Here is a 21,252-nt window from a genome sequence, read left to right on the forward strand (position 1 = left end):
ACATTTTAATTTCAATGAAATATTCTTATTTACTAATGAATAATTTAAACGACGATTGTAGATTGGTCCGTTAACGGACCAATAGGAACATTTGAATAATGCAGCGCTACTGTAGTTTTCTTTTGTTAATTAATCCAACCAATCGTAGCTGATTGGTTGGCGCTAGCTGACGAACAGATGGTTTACGCGTGCATAATGCTCTAGTAGTAGTTGACAAACGATTGACAGAGCATGATGCTAAATTTGACAGGTTCACCTCGTTCAATAAGTTAAATGAAATTAAGAATATAATTATATAATCGAATGAATAACTTTGATATGATAGTGACGCGCGAATCAATGATCGGTCCATTGTGTTAAAATTGTGATTAATAAACGCGTACAAAGTTCATAACATCGGTGATGACAAATTGGGCTTGTGCAGGAAGCGCAAAATCGTGATCGTGCCAACAAAACAACACCTGTAGAATTCTTCATTAAATTTTCTTTGTTTTGTTTTTTTATTATATCATCAAGATTATTATCATAAATAAATTAATATTTATTGAAAAGAAGAAGAAGAAAAAAAAAATAGAATATATTTCATTTGACGAGAGACAACTTTAAGAGAGAAATAGAATCAAATAGAAATGGAGGGTGGAATCGTGGAAACAACTACGGACCAGTCAATTAATTCAACGACAAATCGTTCCGAGGATGAAATTGCATTGCAAGGATTTTGTAGTCCAAAAAGATTACCTTACAGATTTGTCGGATTAACGTTAATGTGTCTCATTGGTTTTGGTAAGGATATTTTTCATTAAATATGTAATAGACATTTTGTTGTTGTTCTCAATCGTTACGAATAAATCCATTGTTTATTACGTTTCCTTTTCCTTTACATATTCAAACCAAAATGAATCATAGAAAAGGAAGGAAATCATATTTTTACGTTTACACGATATACACCAAAATTGACTCTTTAATCTTATAAATATGAAATCATTGAAAAATATGTTATAAACATTCTATTATTTTTCTTCTTTTTCTATTAGTATCCATCATAGTCATTTTCTCTTTAACCCCCCTTCTTACTTTTCTTTTGTTACATTATCAAGTTTGTTTTCTTTTATCAGCTTTCGGATACTGCGGTTCAAAGAACGAATATTTTTCATTTTTTATTTACTTTAACTTTAACATAGATTATTTTTATTTGTTGTTGATACTACCAACTGTAGATACATTTACATAGTACGTCAATTTTTTTTATCTTTTATCAGAGAATAAACACATATGGACATATGGACAGTAGATTATATTATTATTGTTGAACTTTAATTTCAATCCCAAAAAATTAATGTACACTCTTATAATCATTTCTTATTCAAATTATCTACACATATACATAAATATATATATATATATATACGATATATACGATAATATGTACCCATATATATATATATATATATATATATATGTACATACTTGTCGATGGTATAATGAAATTCCATAGAAATTCATAGAATTCCTTTCATTCTAATGACCTATATTCTAAGAAATATTTTCATTTTATAAATGACCTCTCGTCACAAACACACTCATAGCAAATATATATATATATATACCACGATAAAATTCTATTTGCATATGCAATTTTATTCTCTTCTTATCTACATCATTTCTATCAGAATCCGTGTGCTAACATTTGATATAATTCTTCTTTTTTTATTCATCATGATGTAATAGAACTGTTCTTGCATGATGGTCAATGAAAAATTCATTCAAAAAAGAATATATATATATATATATTTTTTGTTATTTGAGAATAAATTTTGTGATTCAACAAAATGTCTCTCATATGTTTCAGGCTCATATTTTTGCTTTGACAATCCTGGAGCTTTGCAGGATAATTTCAAGACTGACTTACACATGTCAACTAGTAAATTTGTTTTACTTTATTCTATTTATTCCTGGCCCAATGTAATTCTTTGCTTCGTTGGTGGATTTTTATTGGACAGCGTATTCGGTATTCGTTTGGGTACTGTTATATACATGGGACTTGCTTTAATTGGACAATTAATCTTTGCTACTGGTGCTATGATCAATGAATTTTGGTTAATGATGGTTGGAAGATTTGTCTTTGGGTAAGTTTTTAATATAAATGATATATATATATTTTTTTTAATTAGAACAATAATATTGTGTGCCACAAATATTATTTCAAATATTATTTTATGTATTTAATTTGACAGTATAGGCGCAGAATCATTGGCGGTTGCTCAAAACAGTTATGCTGTACTTTGGTTTAAAGGAAAGGAATTAAATATGGTATTTGGATTACAATTGAGTTTCTCTCGTATAGGATCTACCGTTAATTTTTTGGTAATGGAACCAATTTACAAATATGTATCTCAGTATTATACCGGCCCAGAATGTATCGGAGTAGTTTTATTTCTTGCTTCTATTACTTGCGTCGGTTCTATGATATGCGCTTGCATTTTGGGTCTAATGGATAAACATGCTGAAAGATTGTTAAGGCGTGGAGAAGGACAAGAACCAGTAATTGTTAGTTTAAAAGATGTTAGAGATTTCAAGCCTATATTTTGGTTAATCACTCTTATCTGTATCGCTTATTATGTGACAATCTTTCCTTTCATAGCATTGGGAAAGTAAGTGTTATTTTAAATACAAAAAGTTCTATGATATATAATAGATTTTAAACAATTATTCTTTTATATCTTTCTTTTCAGAGTATTCTTCGAAAGGAAGTACGACTATGATCCTTCAAGTGCAAATACCGTCAATTCTTTGATTTATTCAATATCAGCTATTGCTTCTCCTATTTTGGGTTATCTAGTAGATAGAGTTGGAAAAAATGTATTTTGGGTATTTCTTAGCATATGCGTAACTATGGTAGCACATGTGTTATTAGCATTCACATATGTGAATCCATATGCGTGTATGATACTCATGGGATTTGCATATTCCATGCTTGCTAGCAGCTTATGGCCTCTGATATCTCTCGTTACGCCTGAATATCAACTGGGGACTGCTTATGGCATGTAAGTAACAAATGTTTAATATTTATCAACTTGGAAAATTTCAACTGTAATGTGTATGTTGTATATTAATTCGTTTCTATTATTTTATCTATATAGGGCCCAGGCTGTACAGAATTTAGGTTTGGCTGTAGTTTCCATTTTAGCTGGAATTATTGTTGATAAAGGCGGTTATATGATGCTTGAAATTTTCTTCCTTGGATGGCTTTGGAGTAAGTTTCTTTTTTTTTTGTTCAAAATTTAAAAATTAATATACAATAATTAATACGTATACTTTTTAATTTGATATAATATTTATTATTCATTGTAGTATCCTTGCTAACTGCGGCTGCAATTTGGGTCTCGGACATGGCAACAACCGGTGGCTATTTGAACATGACGCCAGGACAACGCGAAAAATACGAAGAAGTTCGTCATACTCCCGAAAGCTTGGAGAGAAAGAAACTATTGTCGCCCGAATCTACTTCGGATTTATCGGTAGATGATATTTTGCAACCCCAATCCGACATTAGTATCAGAAATCGCTATTTATCTCGTGTTGGTGCAATGGTAACATAAAACAACATATATTTTTTTTTTTCCATACCAAATCTTTCTGCTTTATTTTATCAATCATCCACCAACCAAACGTTATTACTTAATTTGATTAAATAATATTTTTACAGGTACCACCGCAAACCATAAAACCACCGGCTGTTCATCGGCCAATACGATGATGCTCTGCATTTAGTTAAAAAAAATATAGATGTAATTTTTTTTTTTTCGTGGAAAAAACGATAATTACTAAAGAAAGAAAAACAAAATAACATTCGCTGTCTTCCTTCTAAATAGTGCTAATCTGTGATAATTTTTTCTTAAAATCATGAGATTAATATTTTTTACTTTAGATGTTTAATGTTATTTGAAATGATTTGCAACTAAATCAATCGACTGATCAAGATAAAGTCGACGAAATCATTTTGCTATATAGGACATAAAACAATAGCTAATAATAGCAATAATGACAACGTATTAAGTTTTGACACTATGACATTAATTAATTATGAATAATTGTAAAATTTTTCTCTTTTATAATCGCATGATTATGAACTATATATATATTAACTATGTGGAATTAATCTTTCTACCTCTGGTTTGATTTGCAAAGACGTTGTTACAATTAGGTATAAGATAATTATTCGTTAAATTATCTATATACATATGGATGTATATATGTTTATAAATTTTAAAAGTATAAACACATATATGAGATTCTGTAAACGTGTAATATATATTGATGTGATGTGCGATAAATAAATGTATAACGAAGTATATATATTTAACAAACAAATAATACAAGAATAGAAAAACGAGAAATTAATTTCGTGCAGAGTTATTTGTTGTATTTCAATAAGATTAAATAATTAATAATTAATTATAATAAGTTGTATTTTAATAAGATTAAATTTATTTTATTTATCTTACTTTTTTATAAACTGCATTATCGACAGAGCGCGTAAGGTTGAGTTAGTTGCACATGAGAGTCAGTAGTGACTAACACGTGTATGCCGGCTCAAGGTAAAAGCAAGTGTGTTTATTGAGTTGTTTATTTTTGACATTTAAACGGTTTTATTTTTATAGTTTATTCTCCAAAATGGGTGTACACGATAACGCGGAATCTAAATATAATGTTATGGGAACGTCGAGTTTCTCCAAGTTAGCACCGAAACGACCAAACACCGTGGTTTTCGGTGAGAATCCCGCCAAAGTCGAGAAACGCGAGGAAAATATTTCAAGTTTTCAGAATGTTGATAATATGGAATCAGGAAGTGTCAATAGTATTCAACAACAAAGAAAATCTCTACCAGTTTATCGCCTTCGAAAACGGTGAGATTTATAAAAATACAAAACATAACCTTTCTTTTCTTTTTTATTACTTTTTCTCTTACTTCTTCTCTTTCATGTCTTTGATCGAATCATATATCTCTCTTTCTCTTTCTATCCCTTGTTGAGTATTGAGTAAATTCTATCATTTATGAAAGCAATTAGTATATTTTTATCAAAGAATTTAAGATAAAGTGTCATTCTATGGTAAACACCTGGAATTGTTTCCAACGTTGTTGGTTATCATTCTTACGGATAGATGACGTTCTACGGCGCGAATATTCAAACGTCCGTAACAGGTGGTTTTTGATAATCTTCAATTAAAAAGTATTATATTGTTCTTGTTTGTTTTTAATTTGTTTTTCTTTAAATTAACGAAATGAAAAATTTCATATTAAATGATGAAATTGATAAACAAAAAATATCTTGAACGTTTTACAGACTTTTGGAAGAGATAAGGAAAAATACTACGTTGATTATTATCGGAGAAACAGGTAGCGGTAAAACTACGCAGATTCCACAACTGTTGCTCTCATCAGAAATTGGTGCTGGTGGTCGCATTGGTGTAACGCAACCGCGAAGGGTAGCCGCAGTTAGCATAGCTCGTAGAGTTGCACAGGAGCAAGGGGTGGAAACTGGTAAGCTAGTGGGTTACTGTGTACGATTTGAAGATGTGACGTCATCTCATACCAAAATCAAGTACTTGACGGATGGTATGATGGTACGGGAAGCTATGACCGACGAAATACTATCGGATTATTCGGTTGTAATATTGGACGAGGCACACGAAAGATCGGTACAAACTGACGTGCTACTTGGTGTTGCTAAACGAGCACAGAATTTGAGGAAGTTGAAGAAATTGCCACCCCTTAAATTGTTGATCATGTCTGCGACGATGGACGCGGACAAGTTCGCTAAGTATTTTCATGCTCCTGTTCTATATCTCGAGGGTCGGCAGCATCCAGTTAGGATCTATCATGCCGTTAAAAGTCTAGAGGATTACGTTTTTTCTAGTATGGTCACGGCCTTTCAAATCCACAGGGAGACACCAGCCAAGTAAGAGTTTGATCTTCCAACTTTGATATATATAATGAAAAGATTAGAAAAAATAATTGAACAGAGGGGAATGATATCGTTGTGGTCTTTTCCAGCGAGGACATTCTCGTTTTCTTGACCGGACAGGAAGAGATAGAGGCTGCTGTAGCCAATGCGAGACAGGTTGCCAAACAGTTGGACGGTAAAAGATACCCATCGTTGAAGATATTTCCTCTCTACTCGGCTCTACCGACTCATCAGCAGTTGGAAGCTTTCAAGGCTTCTCCCGCGGGAATGCGAAAGCTTATTTTCTCGACGAACGTTGCCGAGACGTCCGTTACGATAGGAGGTGAGTCCTTTGATATCTTATTATTAGATAGTTGACGATCTTGCCGGTGATATAGATGGATGATTATAGATGGTTAGGTGGAAAGATGGGCAGCAGATAGAGGTAGATAGATGGATGAATAGATAGACGATGGGTGGCATAAACGGCTTTGTTGAGAAGGGGTCCTTCTTGTAGGTATTCGACACGTGATCGATACTGGTGTGGTCAAAGCAAGAACGCATCACCCAACGACGGGACTGGATGTGCTCAAGGTGGAACAGATCTCAAAGGCGCAAGCTTGGCAAAGGACAGGAAGATCCGCTCGCGAGGCACCGGGAAAATGTTACAGGACTTACACAAAGGACGAGTTCGAGAGGATGAAGGAGATGCCTCTACCGGAGATACAAAGGTGTTCTCTAGCGGGAGTTGCTCTACAGCTTCTCGCTATCGGCGTCGATATTACTAGCTTCGAATTTATGGACAAACCACCCAAGGAAGCTGTCGACGTTGCGGTGACGTGTTTGGAAAAGCTTGCAGCCGTGAAAGGTATATTATTGATTTCAGTCAGGTCCTAAAACCGATAGACTATACACGAGAACCATCTTCCTCAGTACCGCTTCGACATTCACCTTTCAGGTTCCCCACCGCAATTGACTACTCTGGGTAGAACGATGTCATTGTTCCCCTTGGATCCTCGATTTACTAAAGTGATTTTAGCTTCCGTTGAACATCGATGTCTCGAGGAAGCTCTCACTGTCATTGCACTCCTTTCAGGAGAATCGATATTTGCCGATCCACCGGCTAAAAGGCAACAAGCATACGCTGCTAAGTCTCGGTACATATTTCATTCATCGTTTAAATCACTTCTATTCATTTCAAATATTCATTATATCGTTACCTGTTTCAGATTTGCTTCTCCCGAAGGAGATCACGTCACGTTACTTAATGTTTTTCGTAGTTATACTACTACAAGTCAGAAGAAGGCATGGTGCCATGAACACTTTCTGCACCATCGGAATTTGGAATATGCCTCGGAAGTTAGAAAACAGTTAGCCGCTTTAGCTGAACGTGCGAATTTAGAAAAAGTCAGCTGCGGAAATAATACTCAACAGCTTAGGAAGGCTCTACTCGAGGGACTCTACGATAACCTTGCCGAATTGCAAAGGGATAATACTTACGTTACGGTAATTCTTTTTTTAATTACTTTTAATTACATTTTATTATTAGTTCATATACAGAAATATTTTTTAATCCAAATGAAATTGGAAGGAAATAAATTTTCAGACGATGCGCATTAACGGCGTTGAATTTTTTACAAGAATTTCTGAAAAGATATACGCGCGAATTATTCACGTTACAAATGTAAAAATGGGTTAATCGTTTTGTTGGATTGCAAAGGAACAATTTGCACGGATTTAAGAATTATTAATGAAATTTTTTTTTTTTTATTAATGCATTTAGGTGAGCTCGAAACAGCCAGTTGCAATACACCCATCTTCAACTTTGCACGGTACAAAATCGTCTCTGTTGTTGTTCACGGAAATCGTTGCTACTGGCAAGTGTTACATACGTGATTTATCCGTCATCGAAAATTCATGGTGTACGGATAAAGGAATCGTTACGATTAAATACGAATAAGATAATAATATTTATCAATAATAAATTTGTATTAATATAATATAATAATTAGATAATTTATTTTAACGATGAAATATATGATCAAATATCGACGACATTTTCTATAACGAAAAAGATATGTTTATATCTTATTTATATTAAAATTTTATTCGAGTTACGGTGTATTTGAATTTCTATTATTAATTAACCCTTTTCGAACGAGTGTCCATTCTCAGCCGTCGAAGCATTTTTATTGTTCCGGTCGTATGTCTGCTCTCGACCACCATACAAGAAATTGTGCTAATCTTAAATATATATTTAATATATATATCTTAAATATATATATATATATATATATATATATATATATATATATATATATATAATAATCTTAATATTATATAATTTTTATTGTATTATATTTATAATATAATTTACAATAATACTATATATATATTATTAAATACTATACATTATTAATTATTAAATAATATATAAATAAAAATTATATATATATATATATAATTGTAATATATTATATATAATATATATTATATAATATATTATATATTATTATATTATTTATAATATAAATAATATATATATTTTATATGTATTTTTACATAATATGTATTTTACATATTTATGTAAACAATTATGTATTTTACATAATAAATATGTTATGTATATTTAATAAACATATGTATATCAATTAATTTCGATCACTATGACACCCATGTCCAAATTGAATACGTCCGAAAAGGGTTAATTACGTTTAACATATATTTTTTAAAATTCTATTTATTTATTTTTCTGTTCTTTTGTCATTTTGATAAAAAAAAAGTATATCTAATAGGATTTATTTTCTAAAATACACATTTATTATAGATTCTTATTTTTTTTTCAACAACGAGTCCTCCTCCTCCTCCTTCCTATCCCCCTTCCGTTTTTAATCGGAATTGCAAATCGTGCTTTTAAACTGATAAAGTTTAGAAGTAAAAGAAGTAGACAAGAAAACAAATAAGGAATAAGGTTCAAAGGTTCAGAGGAAAAGAGAAAAATATAAAACTACTTTTTAATTTACTTATTATTGGATATCATAAAGGGTTGTTCATTTAACTAATAAAACGTTTAATTAACAAATGATTTGATTGTTACAAACGAGATTGTTTAGTTTAATTTTTAAAATTGTTTTTTTCTCTTCTTTTTTCTTCTTCTTCTTCTTCTTCTTCTTCTTCTATTTCAGTTTTCTCGTTTTATTTCTTTTACGTTGTGTAATCGTAGTAGGTAGTCGTCATAGTTTGTTGGGGGGGGGGGGGAGAGGGAAGGGAATGGGGGATTCCCGAGTTCTCGTATCTACTACTACAACAGGTGGGTCACCTTTCGGAACCGTAATATTACGAGATGTAGCTGAAAATAGAATCGTTTTCCACTTCTTTTATAACTGACATTAATTGCCAAACGAGTATCGAAAACTAGTGTCGAAAAATATCCGGAAGCAATTTCGATAGGTCTGTTCTAACTCTGTATACGTGTATATATCTATTATGTGTGTGTAAATACATACAACATATATGTAGAAAATATCAAAACGATATCGATGAACGACGACAGATGGTCAATTATTGATAAATTTTATTTTTGTTTGTTTGTTTGTTTGTTTTTTTTCTTTTTTTTTTAATTGTTTTTTTTTTCGAAGAGGAAAAGATGAAACAAAATAAAAATAAAAAAAAAAAAAGAATAAAAATAGAAACAGAAGAACGCACGCGCGGTTATTTCATAATAAAATATTGAATTCGTTTAAAGGGTAGGACGGGGGAAAAAGAAAAAGTATAGTTTATAGAAAAACATTTATCGATCATTTAATTTAATAATACAATTATTATTGAATATGTTGAAGGGGAAGATGAAAAAAAAAAAAAGAATAAGTTCATAGAAAAAAAAAAAAAACACAACGTTTATCGATCAGTTCATTTTATACATTCGTTTAATAAAAATCACCGTGTATGTAATTACAATTTTAATATTTAAAATATCGAGAGGAGAGACTGTTTCGTAAATAAAAGTATAAAGAATCGTAAAAGAAAATAGATAAAAAAAGAAAAAAAAAACGAAAACAAACGGGAAGGAGAATCATAAAAGATATACATACACACATATATACATACCTACATACATACATACACGAGAGAATATCATTGGAAAGTTCACGAGTATCTTGAATAAATAGAAAAACTTCGTTTATGTTGTGTTTATATTGTTTATTAATAATATAAGTGAAGTTTGAGATCGAAATAGATATGAAAAAAGAAAAATAATTCATTTTATTACATTCTCTTCAAACTTTTCGAAATAATATTCACGTATTACATTAAAGAGAATTACAAAAATACAAAATAAATATTAATAATATTAATAAGTATTATATTTATATATATATATAATTAATTATAAATAATTATATATAATTAATATATGTATTAATATATACTTATATATTATATATATTTATATTTTCATTTATTTATTTATTTTTTTTACATTTATTTTATAATATTTTTATAATATTTTATATTTATTTTATAATATTTTTACATATATTTTATATATTTATTTTATTTATTTTATTATAAATTATATATATAATTTATAATATTATACATATATATATATATATTATTCTATATTATAATATATATTATTATATATTTTATTATATATATTATATAATATATATAATTATTTAATATAATATAATAATATATAATATATAATATATAATATATAATTAAATAATATAATTAATATATTATATTATATAATTATATTATATTATATTATATTATATTATATTATATAATATATATACCATAACTTAAGTATATATATATATATATATATAATATTATATTATATTAATGTAAAAAGTGCAGATATTTATTTTCATATCGCATATTTATTGTCTGAATACTTTTGTCCCTTCTCCCAAACCCCTATTTCACTTCCCCATTGTATATGAAATGTAAGAAAAATGAAAATGAGATATCATTTATGATAATTATTGTTAATGTCATCTTTCAATACTCTCGTACGACTAAAAGGAATGATGCGATTTTCCTCGTACACGAGACGAGTCCTAGAAAAAGAGCCCCAGCCCTTCTCCTCCTCCTCCTCCTCTTTCTCTTTCTCTTCTCTTTCTCCTCCCCATCTTCCAACCTTCTCTCTTCTCCCTTTTCTACCCCGTCATCTTCCTTAAGGGAGAAACTAAGGCGCTCGATAATTCGATATAAAGGACGCGAGAATGCCTGCGCGAGTCCTCTTTACTGCTAACTCCACCACGATTAGATTCGATATTAGATTTTCCTACTACCTTCGACTATTCCACGAAGATCCCTAGAAATAGTAAAAGAGAGAGAGAGAGAGAGAGAGAGAGAAAGAGAAAGAGAGAAGTAAAGAAGGGTCCAGAAGGAATTTGTTGAAAGAGAAGCACGCAAAATATGTCATCGATTATTATCCTTTTATTTTTATTTTTATCCTATTTTATTTTATTTGTTCTTTCTTTCTCTGCTTCCTTTCTTTCTCTTTCTTTTTTTATTCTTTATCTTTAATAAAAGAGGAATTTACAATATACGGTAGATTTTTTTTCCTTTTTCTTTTTTTCCATTTTATTTTATTTATTTTTATTATTTTTAGTCGATATTTTTCGATTTTATTCTTTATCTTTAAAAAATATATATATATATATATATATAAATAATTCTTATATAAATTTATATAAGAATATAATATATAAATATAAATATATAGAATATATAAATAATATATAAAAAATTATATAAGAATATGTGATATACAATATAAATATATAATTATATTTAATATATATATATATAATTTATATTTATATTATATAAATTTATTTATATATATAATAATCTTAATATTATCTAATTTTTATTGTATTATATTTATAATATAATTTATAATAATACTATATATAATATTTTATAATATATATATAATATATATATACTTAAGTTATGGTATATATAATATATGGTATAAATATAATATATATACTGCATATATAATATGTGGTATATATATATGTATATATATATATATATATATATTATATTTAAATTATGGTAAATTGTATAATTATATTGGTAAATGTTTAAAGATCGTAAATTGTGAAATAGATTTGAAAAAAAAATAACTAGTTTAATTTAAGTATAACAAATCAAATAAATCAGTTATGAAACTAACGATTATGGTTACGAGTAGGTGAATAAAATCTAAAAACTATTTCACTTATCTTGAAATGTTTTTATAGACTAGTTATTTTCTTCTTTTCACATTTTTCCCCATCTAACAACCCCATATATATATATATATATATACTTTATCTTCTTTCTCATCTATTTAGTTGTTTTTATTTTTATTTTCTTCAGGACTTTTTCTTACGTTTTCTTCCTAACACAAGCTCTTTTTTTTTCTTTCCTTTTATTTTTATTTCTTTTTTTGTTTAAGTTTTTTTTTTTTTAGTTTTAGTTTTATACTAAAGAGAAGAAGAAGAAGAAGAGGAGAATGAAATTCCGCGGGAACCTCTTTCATTAATTAACGGATACCTAGCTGTAGGTTTAAACTCCTCCTATTTCTCGTGAGTTTAGTGCAATACCAACCGAATGACGACAAAAACGACAAGAAAGAGAAAATGACATAGAGAGTACAATGAGACATCGTATTTTATTTTAAGTATAAGTTGTAGGATTCGATTAAACGTTTAAACACAGTCACGTTTTACAAGATTTTACGATTTTAATTAACTATGATTATATCTACGATTTTCTTAACGTTTAATATATATTTTTTTTTTATTTAATTCTATGTAATATAAATAATTTGACAATTCGAATGAAGGATTCATCAAATTATATATAATACTATATATATATAATATACTACATATAGAATATAATAATACTATATTATTATATTATATATTTTATTATATTGCAAATGTTAATGTGTTTGTTGGCAATTAAATTAAATATTATAAATATTATAAAATTTTTTTTATATATTTTATATATTATTTATTATAATATAATATAATTATTATAATATATATTTATATATTATATTTATATATTATAATATACTATAATTTATATATTATAATATAATAAAATTTATATATAATATATATATACAATAATATTAATATTATAATTAATATTACAATTAATATTATAATATTAAATTATTATATTATTATATATAAAATAAATAAACATATTCTATATAGTATTATTATAATTATACTATTTGGTAGAAGAAGAAGTAGTTTATTTTCAGGTATACCCCTTTAGGGTGTTTACCTCAAAGCCCCCCCCCTACATACTATTTGGTATTATATATTATTATAATAATACGATATAGAATACATTTTATTATAAATTATATTATAATAATATATTTATACTTGGTTTAACTATAAAATTTGTACGAATTTAGTGAAACTGAGGGGTAAATCGTGTTTACTAAAAAAAAAAAAAATTAAAATAATATTAATATAATAATAAATAAATAAATAAATAATAATTAAATAAATAATGGGAACACACACACTCTCTCTCTCTCTCTCTCTTTTCTCTAGTGGGATTTAGTATTTGCAGCAATGAACTTTTGAGTACCTAATGCCAATTAATAATAATAATTAAAAAAAATAAGAAATTAATTAAATTAAATTAATAATAGTAATGTAAAGAAATTAAAATAATAATAATAACATTTATAATAATAATAAAATAATAATAAAAAGAAAAAACAGAGAAACAAATAAGAAAGATGATGATGAAGAAGAGGAAAATAATAAAATTAAAAAAAAAATCTAATTATAAAAAAGAAAAGAAAAAAAAATGGTGACTCAAGTAATCAGTGGAAAGCTGATAAGACGTGGAAGTTTTGGTTTTAACGTGCGATAGAATTTCATTAATGTTATCACAGGTAAAAGTGAAGGTAATAAGGGAAACTATATATATATATATATATATATAGTCTTGTAAAAGGAAACAAGGACTCAAGGAATAGAGTAAAACTCGTAAGAAGATTTGTCTGGGATAATCAAAGTCCTTCGGGATACAAGTTGACTGTGCCAAGAAGGGAACAACCTTCTTGAAAATCGAATAGGATGGAAAAGAGAAAGAGTGAGAAAGAGAAAGAGAGAGAAAGAGAGAGAGAGAGAGAGAGAGTGTGTGTCTTTTACGAGAAAGTTAAAATGTATTTACAATAGTTGACGTATACTTTTAATGGTTTATCTTATTAATTAAAAGCTCAATTACCATCTAATCTTTAGAAAATAATCTTATCCTTTTAATCATTATAATATTTATTTATTTTAAGAACTGTCAAATGATAGGGGAGAGGGGAGAGGGGTGGTGGTGGTGGTGGTGGTGGTTTTTATTTTAAATTTTAATTTGTAATTTTGTATTTTTAATACTATGCTTTTGTTTATTTCATTTAATTATATTTGATGAAGGTAATATTAATGAAATAATAAAATTGAAATAGAAAAATTGAATACTGTAAGTAATTTAAAAAAAAAAAAAATAAAATAAAATAAATAAATAAAATAAAATACAACTATAACAATTAGTTTAAATTAATTTCAATGCAATTAGTATAAAAATTGTATATTTGTTTTTATTAAACATTCAAATCGTTTGACAAATTTTTCTTATATCAAAAATATAATAATAATCAAAATAAATAGCACACACACACACACACACACATAGAGTTTAACTTTATAATAATTTTCTTAAAACCAGAACCAAAAGAAAAATATTCAAATCTTCACTTGGTGTTATACAAGTATACTCACAAGAAACCAAAAGAAACTCACTCGTCTTTCTACTTTAATTAATAATAAAATATTGAAGAAGATTTTTGTTTGATAAACGAAACCTAAAAATAGAATCTTAAGAAGGTATGTGGCAATAGGTTTTACTATTTTGAAATAGTGTTGGCCTCGGTCTTTATGAATAGAGACATCCATACGTATACATTGGTTGTATATCAAAGTTGAAAGCCCTTAGAGTTAAGAAAAGGTAAGAAAATATAAGAAAAAGAAAAAGAAGAAAAAAAACCAGAGACTTCCCTTTTATTTCTTCTCTCAGTGGATATATATATATATGTGTGTGTGTATGTATGTGTATGAATGAAACGTAAAAGGACCTAAGTAGGAAAAAAGAAGCTTTTTATCACGTGTACCCTGTCTTCTATCTATCTTTTTTACTTATTTTCAACTATGTCGTATCTATGGTTGGGGTGTCGTCTATTTTATTCTCTGTCTCTCTTTTTTTCTCTTTTTCTCTCTTTTACGTTTAGGAAGGTGATACTTAAGAGATTCTAAATAATAAATATATCCTCTTTGAATGGGGAAAGGTTTTGTGCGAGATCTTTCAAGAAAGAAAAAGCGGCTGAGTTTAGGGGTTGGATGAAGAAGGGGTTGGTGGCATGAACGTTAAGGTTACAATTTCTATGAAACAACTAGGGAACTTACTTCTTTTTTTTCTTCTTCTGTACATTGGCTACTTTTCATCATCATCATCATCATCATCTTCATCATCTTCTATGTCGAATGAACAAGCTAGTTTTCTAAAGTCAACAAACTACGATAAAAAGAAACTAAAAAGAGGGGATGGTTCTTTGGTTGTGTTTAGTGCGAATACTAACCAACCAACCAACCAACCAACTAACTAACCAATCAACGAACCAATTCAAGACCCCTACCAACCTACTTAAATAATTGATCATTTCTATTTCCCTTCTTTTATCATCATCCTTTTATTATTCTTCACATTTTGTATGCTTCTCTAAGACCCTTCCTTGTTTTATCTTTTATACATCATCCCTTGACCCCCCAACTTACCCTCTTCCTATTTCTGTTGAGTAAAAAGCGTTCAAGAAAACTATACCCAACACCATATTCTATCTTTCTTTCTTTCTTTCTGTATCATTACAACCTTATACAGTACCTTTTTTTCTTAAAGTACAGGTAAGCTCTTATCTTTCATGTTTTTTCATACTATGTAACCAAACTTCTAGTATCTACTAACCATCGAGGTTATGTTTGCGCAAACCCCAATAGAAAGACAAGAGAGAGAGAGAGAGAGAGAAGAGAGAGAGAGAGAGAGAACTCTTTTCGCATTATCATTCTTGCACGGTTTCGAGAACGGGTCAGTTCGACTTCGTCTTCTTACCGACGAACAACTGAAACCTTTTTTTTTCTTTTTTTTTACTTACTCTTCTTAAAATCTCTTCATTCAAATATATATATAAAAATCAAAAGAAACGAGAATATATAGAGAGAGAGAGAGAGAATTTCTAATCCAGTTGATACTTCAGTATTCATTTAAAACCCAACCCCATCACATACAAATCTCATATCACCTCATATAAGTGCAGTGAATGAATTCTTTTTTTTTTTTTACCGGGGGACAATAAAAATGACGGTGAATATTGTTGAGAATAAGAAGATGAAGAAGAAGATGAAGTTTAAGTGGAAAACCAGCAGCAACAGCAGCAACAGCAGCAGCAGTAGAGGTGGTTCCAGCAACAGGTGGTTTCAAAAATTCATTCCTGACGTTCCAATTATTGACTACTATAGCTAACACCCATCGACACCATTTCCCTCCTTATCCCACTTACATTCCTCGTTGCAGCACTAGCAAAGCACTGGCAACCCAACTCCCCTGTACTCCTCTCCTCCTAAAACCCAAACCCTTTAGTTAGTCCCTCTCTTCATAGTCTCTTTCGTTCTATCGTTGAGGTTCGATCCATTCATGTTCTAGTACGATCGTGTGCCTCTTAATTGTGCATCTCGAAGCCAAACCCAATCTCTTCTCTTAGTTTGACACCCCCGGCACCCCCACATCTCTTCTAACCTAACCTAACTTCCTATTCTTCTTCTTCTTCTTCTTCTTCATTATTATCATCCTTCTCATCCCTTTTATTCAACCCCTTTATACTGCGAATTTGAGTATATATTGGCCCTAAACGATAAGCCCTTGTTCGTTCCTTCTATCTAAACCTTTTCATAACCCTATGAGATATAATACAATACTCTCAACGGTGTTTAGATAAGATACTTCTATGAATTAACAATGGGAGGTTTATGATAATATGGATTATTCGTTATGTAAATATCGGTTTATATAAGATCTTGAATTATATTGTAGTAGAATTATATATTGTAGTGGTAGTAGTAGTAGAGTGTGTGTGTGTTTTGGTAAATTAGGAAATAGATAGAATTGTTCTATCCTTCTTTTATTTATTTATTTAATTATTTGATATGTTATATGTTATAGTTGATTTCATTTTATATTAATGGTGAAAGTATTATTTTTATTTGTGATTATTTATTATTTATTTATTTTTTTTTTTTGGAATGATGGAAATATTAAATTAGATTTTGTATAATTCGGGGTGTTTATAAAATTTGGTAAAAATATATTTGGAAAATGATTTATTATATATAATATGTTTTACATTTTGTTTCAAGCAAAGTTATTTTTAATATTGTAATTGAAAATAATTAGAAATATTAAATTAGATTTTGTATAAATCGTGGTGTTTATAAAATTTGGTAAAAATATATTTATAAAATTATTTATTATATAATTTGTTTTTAATTTGATATAAGTAGTACAATTAAAAATAATTAGAAATATTAAATTAGATTTTGTATAAATCGGAGGGTGTTTATAAAATTTAGTAAAAATATATTTATAAAATTATTTATTACACATATTCTAAGTTTGATATAAGTATTATTATAATTTTAGATTATCCAATGGTTATTATTATTATTATTGCTATTATTATTATATTATGGGATTTATATATATATATATATATATATATATTTTTGATTTAAAACATACCCCAAAGTATATTGATTTATTATATCATTTTTATAAAAACAAAAATTCTTTTCCATACAATTCATATGTTTTGAAATATTCTTAAAATTATTATTTTTTACAATAGATTTTTTTAAAACTAATTATGATATATTTTACAGAGAATTGATATATTCACTGATTTTTTTCGATAAATAATCCTTAGTACATTTAAGAACATTGCTAGAGTCAACTATTTCAAATATCAATTGACCCATACGAAAAATATCAGTTAATATTTTATAAACAATATTATAAATCGAATCATCATTTATCATATCCCTAGTTGATCTTTTATTTCTTATATTCAATGATATTATTAATTCACGAATTTTATTTTCCATTTTTTTATAATTATCATAACTTAAAATTTGCATATCATTTGTCCAATCATCATTCGTATAATTTGTATCAATATTTAATGTCAAATTTGACAAAGTATCATTCAAATAATTACTTTCCTCTACCATCATAGTTTCATTCAAATTAGAAAATAATCTAGATAGAAAAAATCTCAATAGATCTACAAAATTATCTGATTCAATTAAATCCAATTCAGTTTCATTATTATTATTATTATTATTATTATTACTAATTGGTTGTAAATGATTTTTTAAAAATATTAAAACATTTGGATCAAATAAGAAAAAATATTTTCTATCAGTATTATTATTATTATTATTATCATCATTATCATCATCATCATTATCATCAAATTTGTTAAACAATTGAATGAAATTTTCTGGCTCGTTGTTACGACGTTTACGTTTATTCATCGAATTTGAATTAAACAATGAATGAACATTCGTTGATTGATCATCCAATGTATCATTTAAATATTGTTTAGACAAATAACCTTGATTATTAATATTCGAATAATAATAATTATTATTATTATTATCATCGTCATCATTATTAATCAAATTTTTATTATCATTAAATTGCATTAATTGATTTTCAATAATGTTAGATATAAAATCAGATCTAACGTCATTGGTACCAAGAAAATAATCAATCCAACAATAACTCAATTTGATTTCATCTTTATATGTGTAATAAATGTTACGACAATATTTCAAATACTTTTCGAACAAAGCTATGGGATCGTTGTTAATCTTTTCGATATCGGTTCTTCCATGTTCGATCAATAGAAATATAACGAGTAAATATTTCCAAACTAACGACATGAAACCAAACGATGACGACGTGAACGTACAAGACGACGACGACGACGACGACAACGACGACATGCTGGATGATAACGATGGTAATCCCCCTACAAAGTTTTTCTTCATCATTTTCACTCACTTTGATATTTTTCACCCTCTATAATAAATATATATATATATATAGATATACATGTAAGTAAAAAAAATTTGTTCACTTAGTTCTTCTTATCTTTTTGTATTCACTTAATAACTTTTTTATATTTTTTATTATTATTTTTTAATTCAACAAGTTCTTTCACTTTAGTTGATTTCAAGTTTACAATAAAATAAGTCAACTTTTCAATAAATAATAATTGGTCTTTTTTTTTGTAATAATTTTACAAAAGTCAATATCAGTTTCTTATTTTCCACCCTCTATAATATAAAAAATTTGTTCACTTTATTTTTCTTATCTTCACTTAATAACTTCTTTTTTTATTTATATATTTTATATATATTTTTTTAGTTCATCAAATTGTTGTTTCACTTCAGTTGATTTCAAGTTTACAATAAAAAAAGTTAACTTTTCATTAAATAATAATTGGTTTTTTTTTGTAACAGTTTTACTAAAGTCAATATCAGTTTCTTATTTTCCACCCTCTATAACATAAAAAATTTGTTCACTTTATTCTTCTTATCTTCATTTAATAACTTCTTTTTTTATTTATATATTTTATATTTTATTTTTTAAAATTAATCCAACAAGTTCTTCCACTTTATTTGATTTCAAGTTTACAATAAAATAAGTCAACTTTAACTTCAATTTAATATTTGTTTAATTTTTCAGTCAATAATAATACAAAACATTTTTTAAAATAATGTTCTATTATTTGTTTATAATATTAGATTGTATTAAAGGAACATGTGTAATGATAATAATCGATAGTAAAACGATAACGATTAACGAGCGTGATAGTTAACGAGGATTTTGGTATACCACTGTGGGTGGTACGTATCGATACAGATGAAATAGGATAAAGGGATAAAGGGGTAAAGGGTTGGAAAGGGATATAAAGACGTCGAATGGTGGTGAAATTGGATTTGCAGGACCGCAAAGCGACACGTTTCAAATGGATTTTCTCGTGGTGGAACCACAGGACAGACTGACTAGGCCTTTGCAAAGGATCCTCGATATATTTCCTCGGTATACCTACCTACCTATACCTATGTTACCGTCAATTAGTCACCATGCCAAAGTGCATAAACCTGTCCAATGAGATACTTTCCTAGACGGTTGTGTGTTACTTTGATTTATCATGCTTTTAATAGATACAATGAATTTCTTTCTTTTTTTTTTTTCTTCTTCTAAATTTTATAATAACTATAAAGATAATTTATCTATTTATTTATAAATATTACATATATAATATAATAATAATAATATTAAAATAAAGAAAATTACATTAAATTAAATGTTGTATTTAAAAATTATGCAGTGACTATTTTTTCTAAATTTTTTTTTTCAATGTATTTATATATAAATATCAAATATATAATATAATAATAATAATAATAAAATAAATAAAGAAAATTAAAATAAATAAATATTGTATTTAAAAATTTGGCAATGAGTATTATTTCTAAATATTTTTTTTTCAATGTATTTATATATAAATATTAAATATTTAATATTATAATAATAATAATAATAATAAAATAAATAAAATTAAATTAAATTAAATATAATATTTAAAAATTATATTATTATTATATATATCAATTTATAAAAATTAGTTGAACAAAATATAAATTAATATTTTATTTTATATTTTTATTTAACTTTCCTAGATGGTTGTATTTTACTTTGTAATTAATTATAATATATAAAAATTATATTATTTATATACATATATATATATATATATATATATATATATATATATATATATATATATATCAATTTACAAATATTAATTGAACAAAATATATACTAACATTTTATTTAATATTTTTATTTTAACTTTCCTAGAGATGGTTATTAATTAATTGGTAAATTTAATTAGATGACCATAATTATTATTTAATTATATATTAATACATTTTTTGATTATATTATATATATATATATTTTTTTTATAATAAAAAAATTGAATTTGTACCTAAAAAACTTGGTGGTATATTTGAAATGTGTATTGGTTGTTATCGTTGAAGGATATTTTTAAAAAAACATTTTATCTAATTTTTTATCT

The 21,252-nt window shown here is 27.0% G+C and overlaps 3 protein-coding genes across 6 annotated transcripts in view; all 3 read left to right on the forward strand.

The window, feature by feature from the left end:
• Window positions 1-181: 181 nt before the first annotated feature.
• Window positions 182-4,397, forward strand: LOC107071986 (lysosomal dipeptide transporter MFSD1). 2 transcript variants are annotated; one of them, XM_015331512.2, is made up of 7 exons: window positions 182-783; window positions 1,850-2,126; window positions 2,235-2,651; window positions 2,733-3,044; window positions 3,141-3,253; window positions 3,352-3,590; window positions 3,707-4,397. In XM_015331512.2, the coding sequence occupies exons 1-7, from the start codon at window positions 630-632 to the stop codon at window positions 3,755-3,757; spliced, it is 1,563 nt and encodes a 520-aa protein (XP_015186998.1). In that variant the 5' UTR covers window positions 182-629; the 3' UTR covers window positions 3,758-4,397. The 2 variants fall into 2 exon arrangements, with proteins under 2 accessions (XP_015186998.1, XP_015186999.1); XM_015331513.2 differs by having other exon boundaries at window positions 185-783; window positions 3,352-3,518.
• Window positions 4,398-4,545: 148 nt separating this feature from the next.
• On the forward strand, window positions 4,546-8,131 carry ath (ATP-dependent RNA helicase DHX33). Of its 3 annotated transcripts, XM_015331510.2 has the most exons (8): window positions 4,546-4,598; window positions 4,662-4,907; window positions 5,346-5,960; window positions 6,056-6,288; window positions 6,463-6,813; window positions 6,904-7,102; window positions 7,175-7,451; window positions 7,729-8,131. In XM_015331510.2, the coding sequence occupies exons 2-8, from the start codon at window positions 4,675-4,677 to the stop codon at window positions 7,903-7,905; spliced, it is 2,085 nt and encodes a 694-aa protein (XP_015186996.1). In that variant the 5' UTR covers window positions 4,546-4,598; window positions 4,662-4,674; the 3' UTR covers window positions 7,906-8,131. The 3 variants fall into 3 exon arrangements, with proteins under 3 accessions (XP_015186996.1, XP_015186997.1, XP_089034609.1); XM_015331511.2 differs by lacking the exon at window positions 4,546-4,598 and having other exon boundaries at window positions 4,605-4,907; XM_089178483.1 differs by lacking the exons at window positions 4,546-4,598; window positions 7,729-8,131 and adding an exon at window positions 7,552-7,716 and having other exon boundaries at window positions 4,605-4,907.
• An 8,022-nt stretch (window positions 8,132-16,153) lies between these two features.
• LOC107071977 (neuroligin-1) overlaps window positions 16,154-21,252 on the forward strand; it is a 72,337-nt gene continuing 67,238 nt past the window's right edge. Inside the window, exon 1 of the mRNA XM_089178626.1 lies at window positions 16,154-16,512. Coding sequence (XP_089034752.1) covers window positions 16,401-16,512 — 112 coding nt within the window. The 5' untranslated portion in view covers window positions 16,154-16,400. The remainder of the gene's footprint in view (window positions 16,513-21,252) is intronic.

Source organism: Polistes dominula, unplaced genomic scaffold, assembly GCF_049000335.1.
Source record: "Polistes dominula isolate Pdom_NZ unplaced genomic scaffold, Pdom_raw_medaka contig_11, whole genome shotgun sequence".
In the NCBI taxonomy this organism is placed as follows: domain Eukaryota; kingdom Metazoa; phylum Arthropoda; class Insecta; order Hymenoptera; family Vespidae; genus Polistes; species Polistes dominula.

Bases quoted from the DNA above. Each gene is read 5' to 3' on its own strand.
- LOC107071986 (XM_015331512.2), top strand. From the start codon at position 630: ATGGAGGGTGGAATCGTGGAAACAACTACGGACCAGTCAATTAATTCA. The intron at 784-1,849 runs GTAAGGATATTT...CATATGTTTCAG, and splicing joins AATGTGTCTCATTGGTTTTG to GCTCATATTTTTGCTTTGAC. The intron at 2,652-2,732 runs GTAAGTGTTATT...CTTTCTTTTCAG, and splicing joins CCTTTCATAGCATTGGGAAA to AGTATTCTTCGAAAGGAAGT.
- ath (XM_015331510.2), top strand. From the start codon at position 4,675: ATGGGTGTACACGATAACGCGGAATCTAAATATAATGTTATGGGAACG. The intron at 5,961-6,055 runs GTAAGAGTTTGA...GGTCTTTTCCAG, and splicing joins CACAGGGAGACACCAGCCAA to CGAGGACATTCTCGTTTTCT. The intron at 6,814-6,903 runs GTATATTATTGA...TTCACCTTTCAG, and splicing joins AAAGCTTGCAGCCGTGAAAG to GTTCCCCACCGCAATTGACT.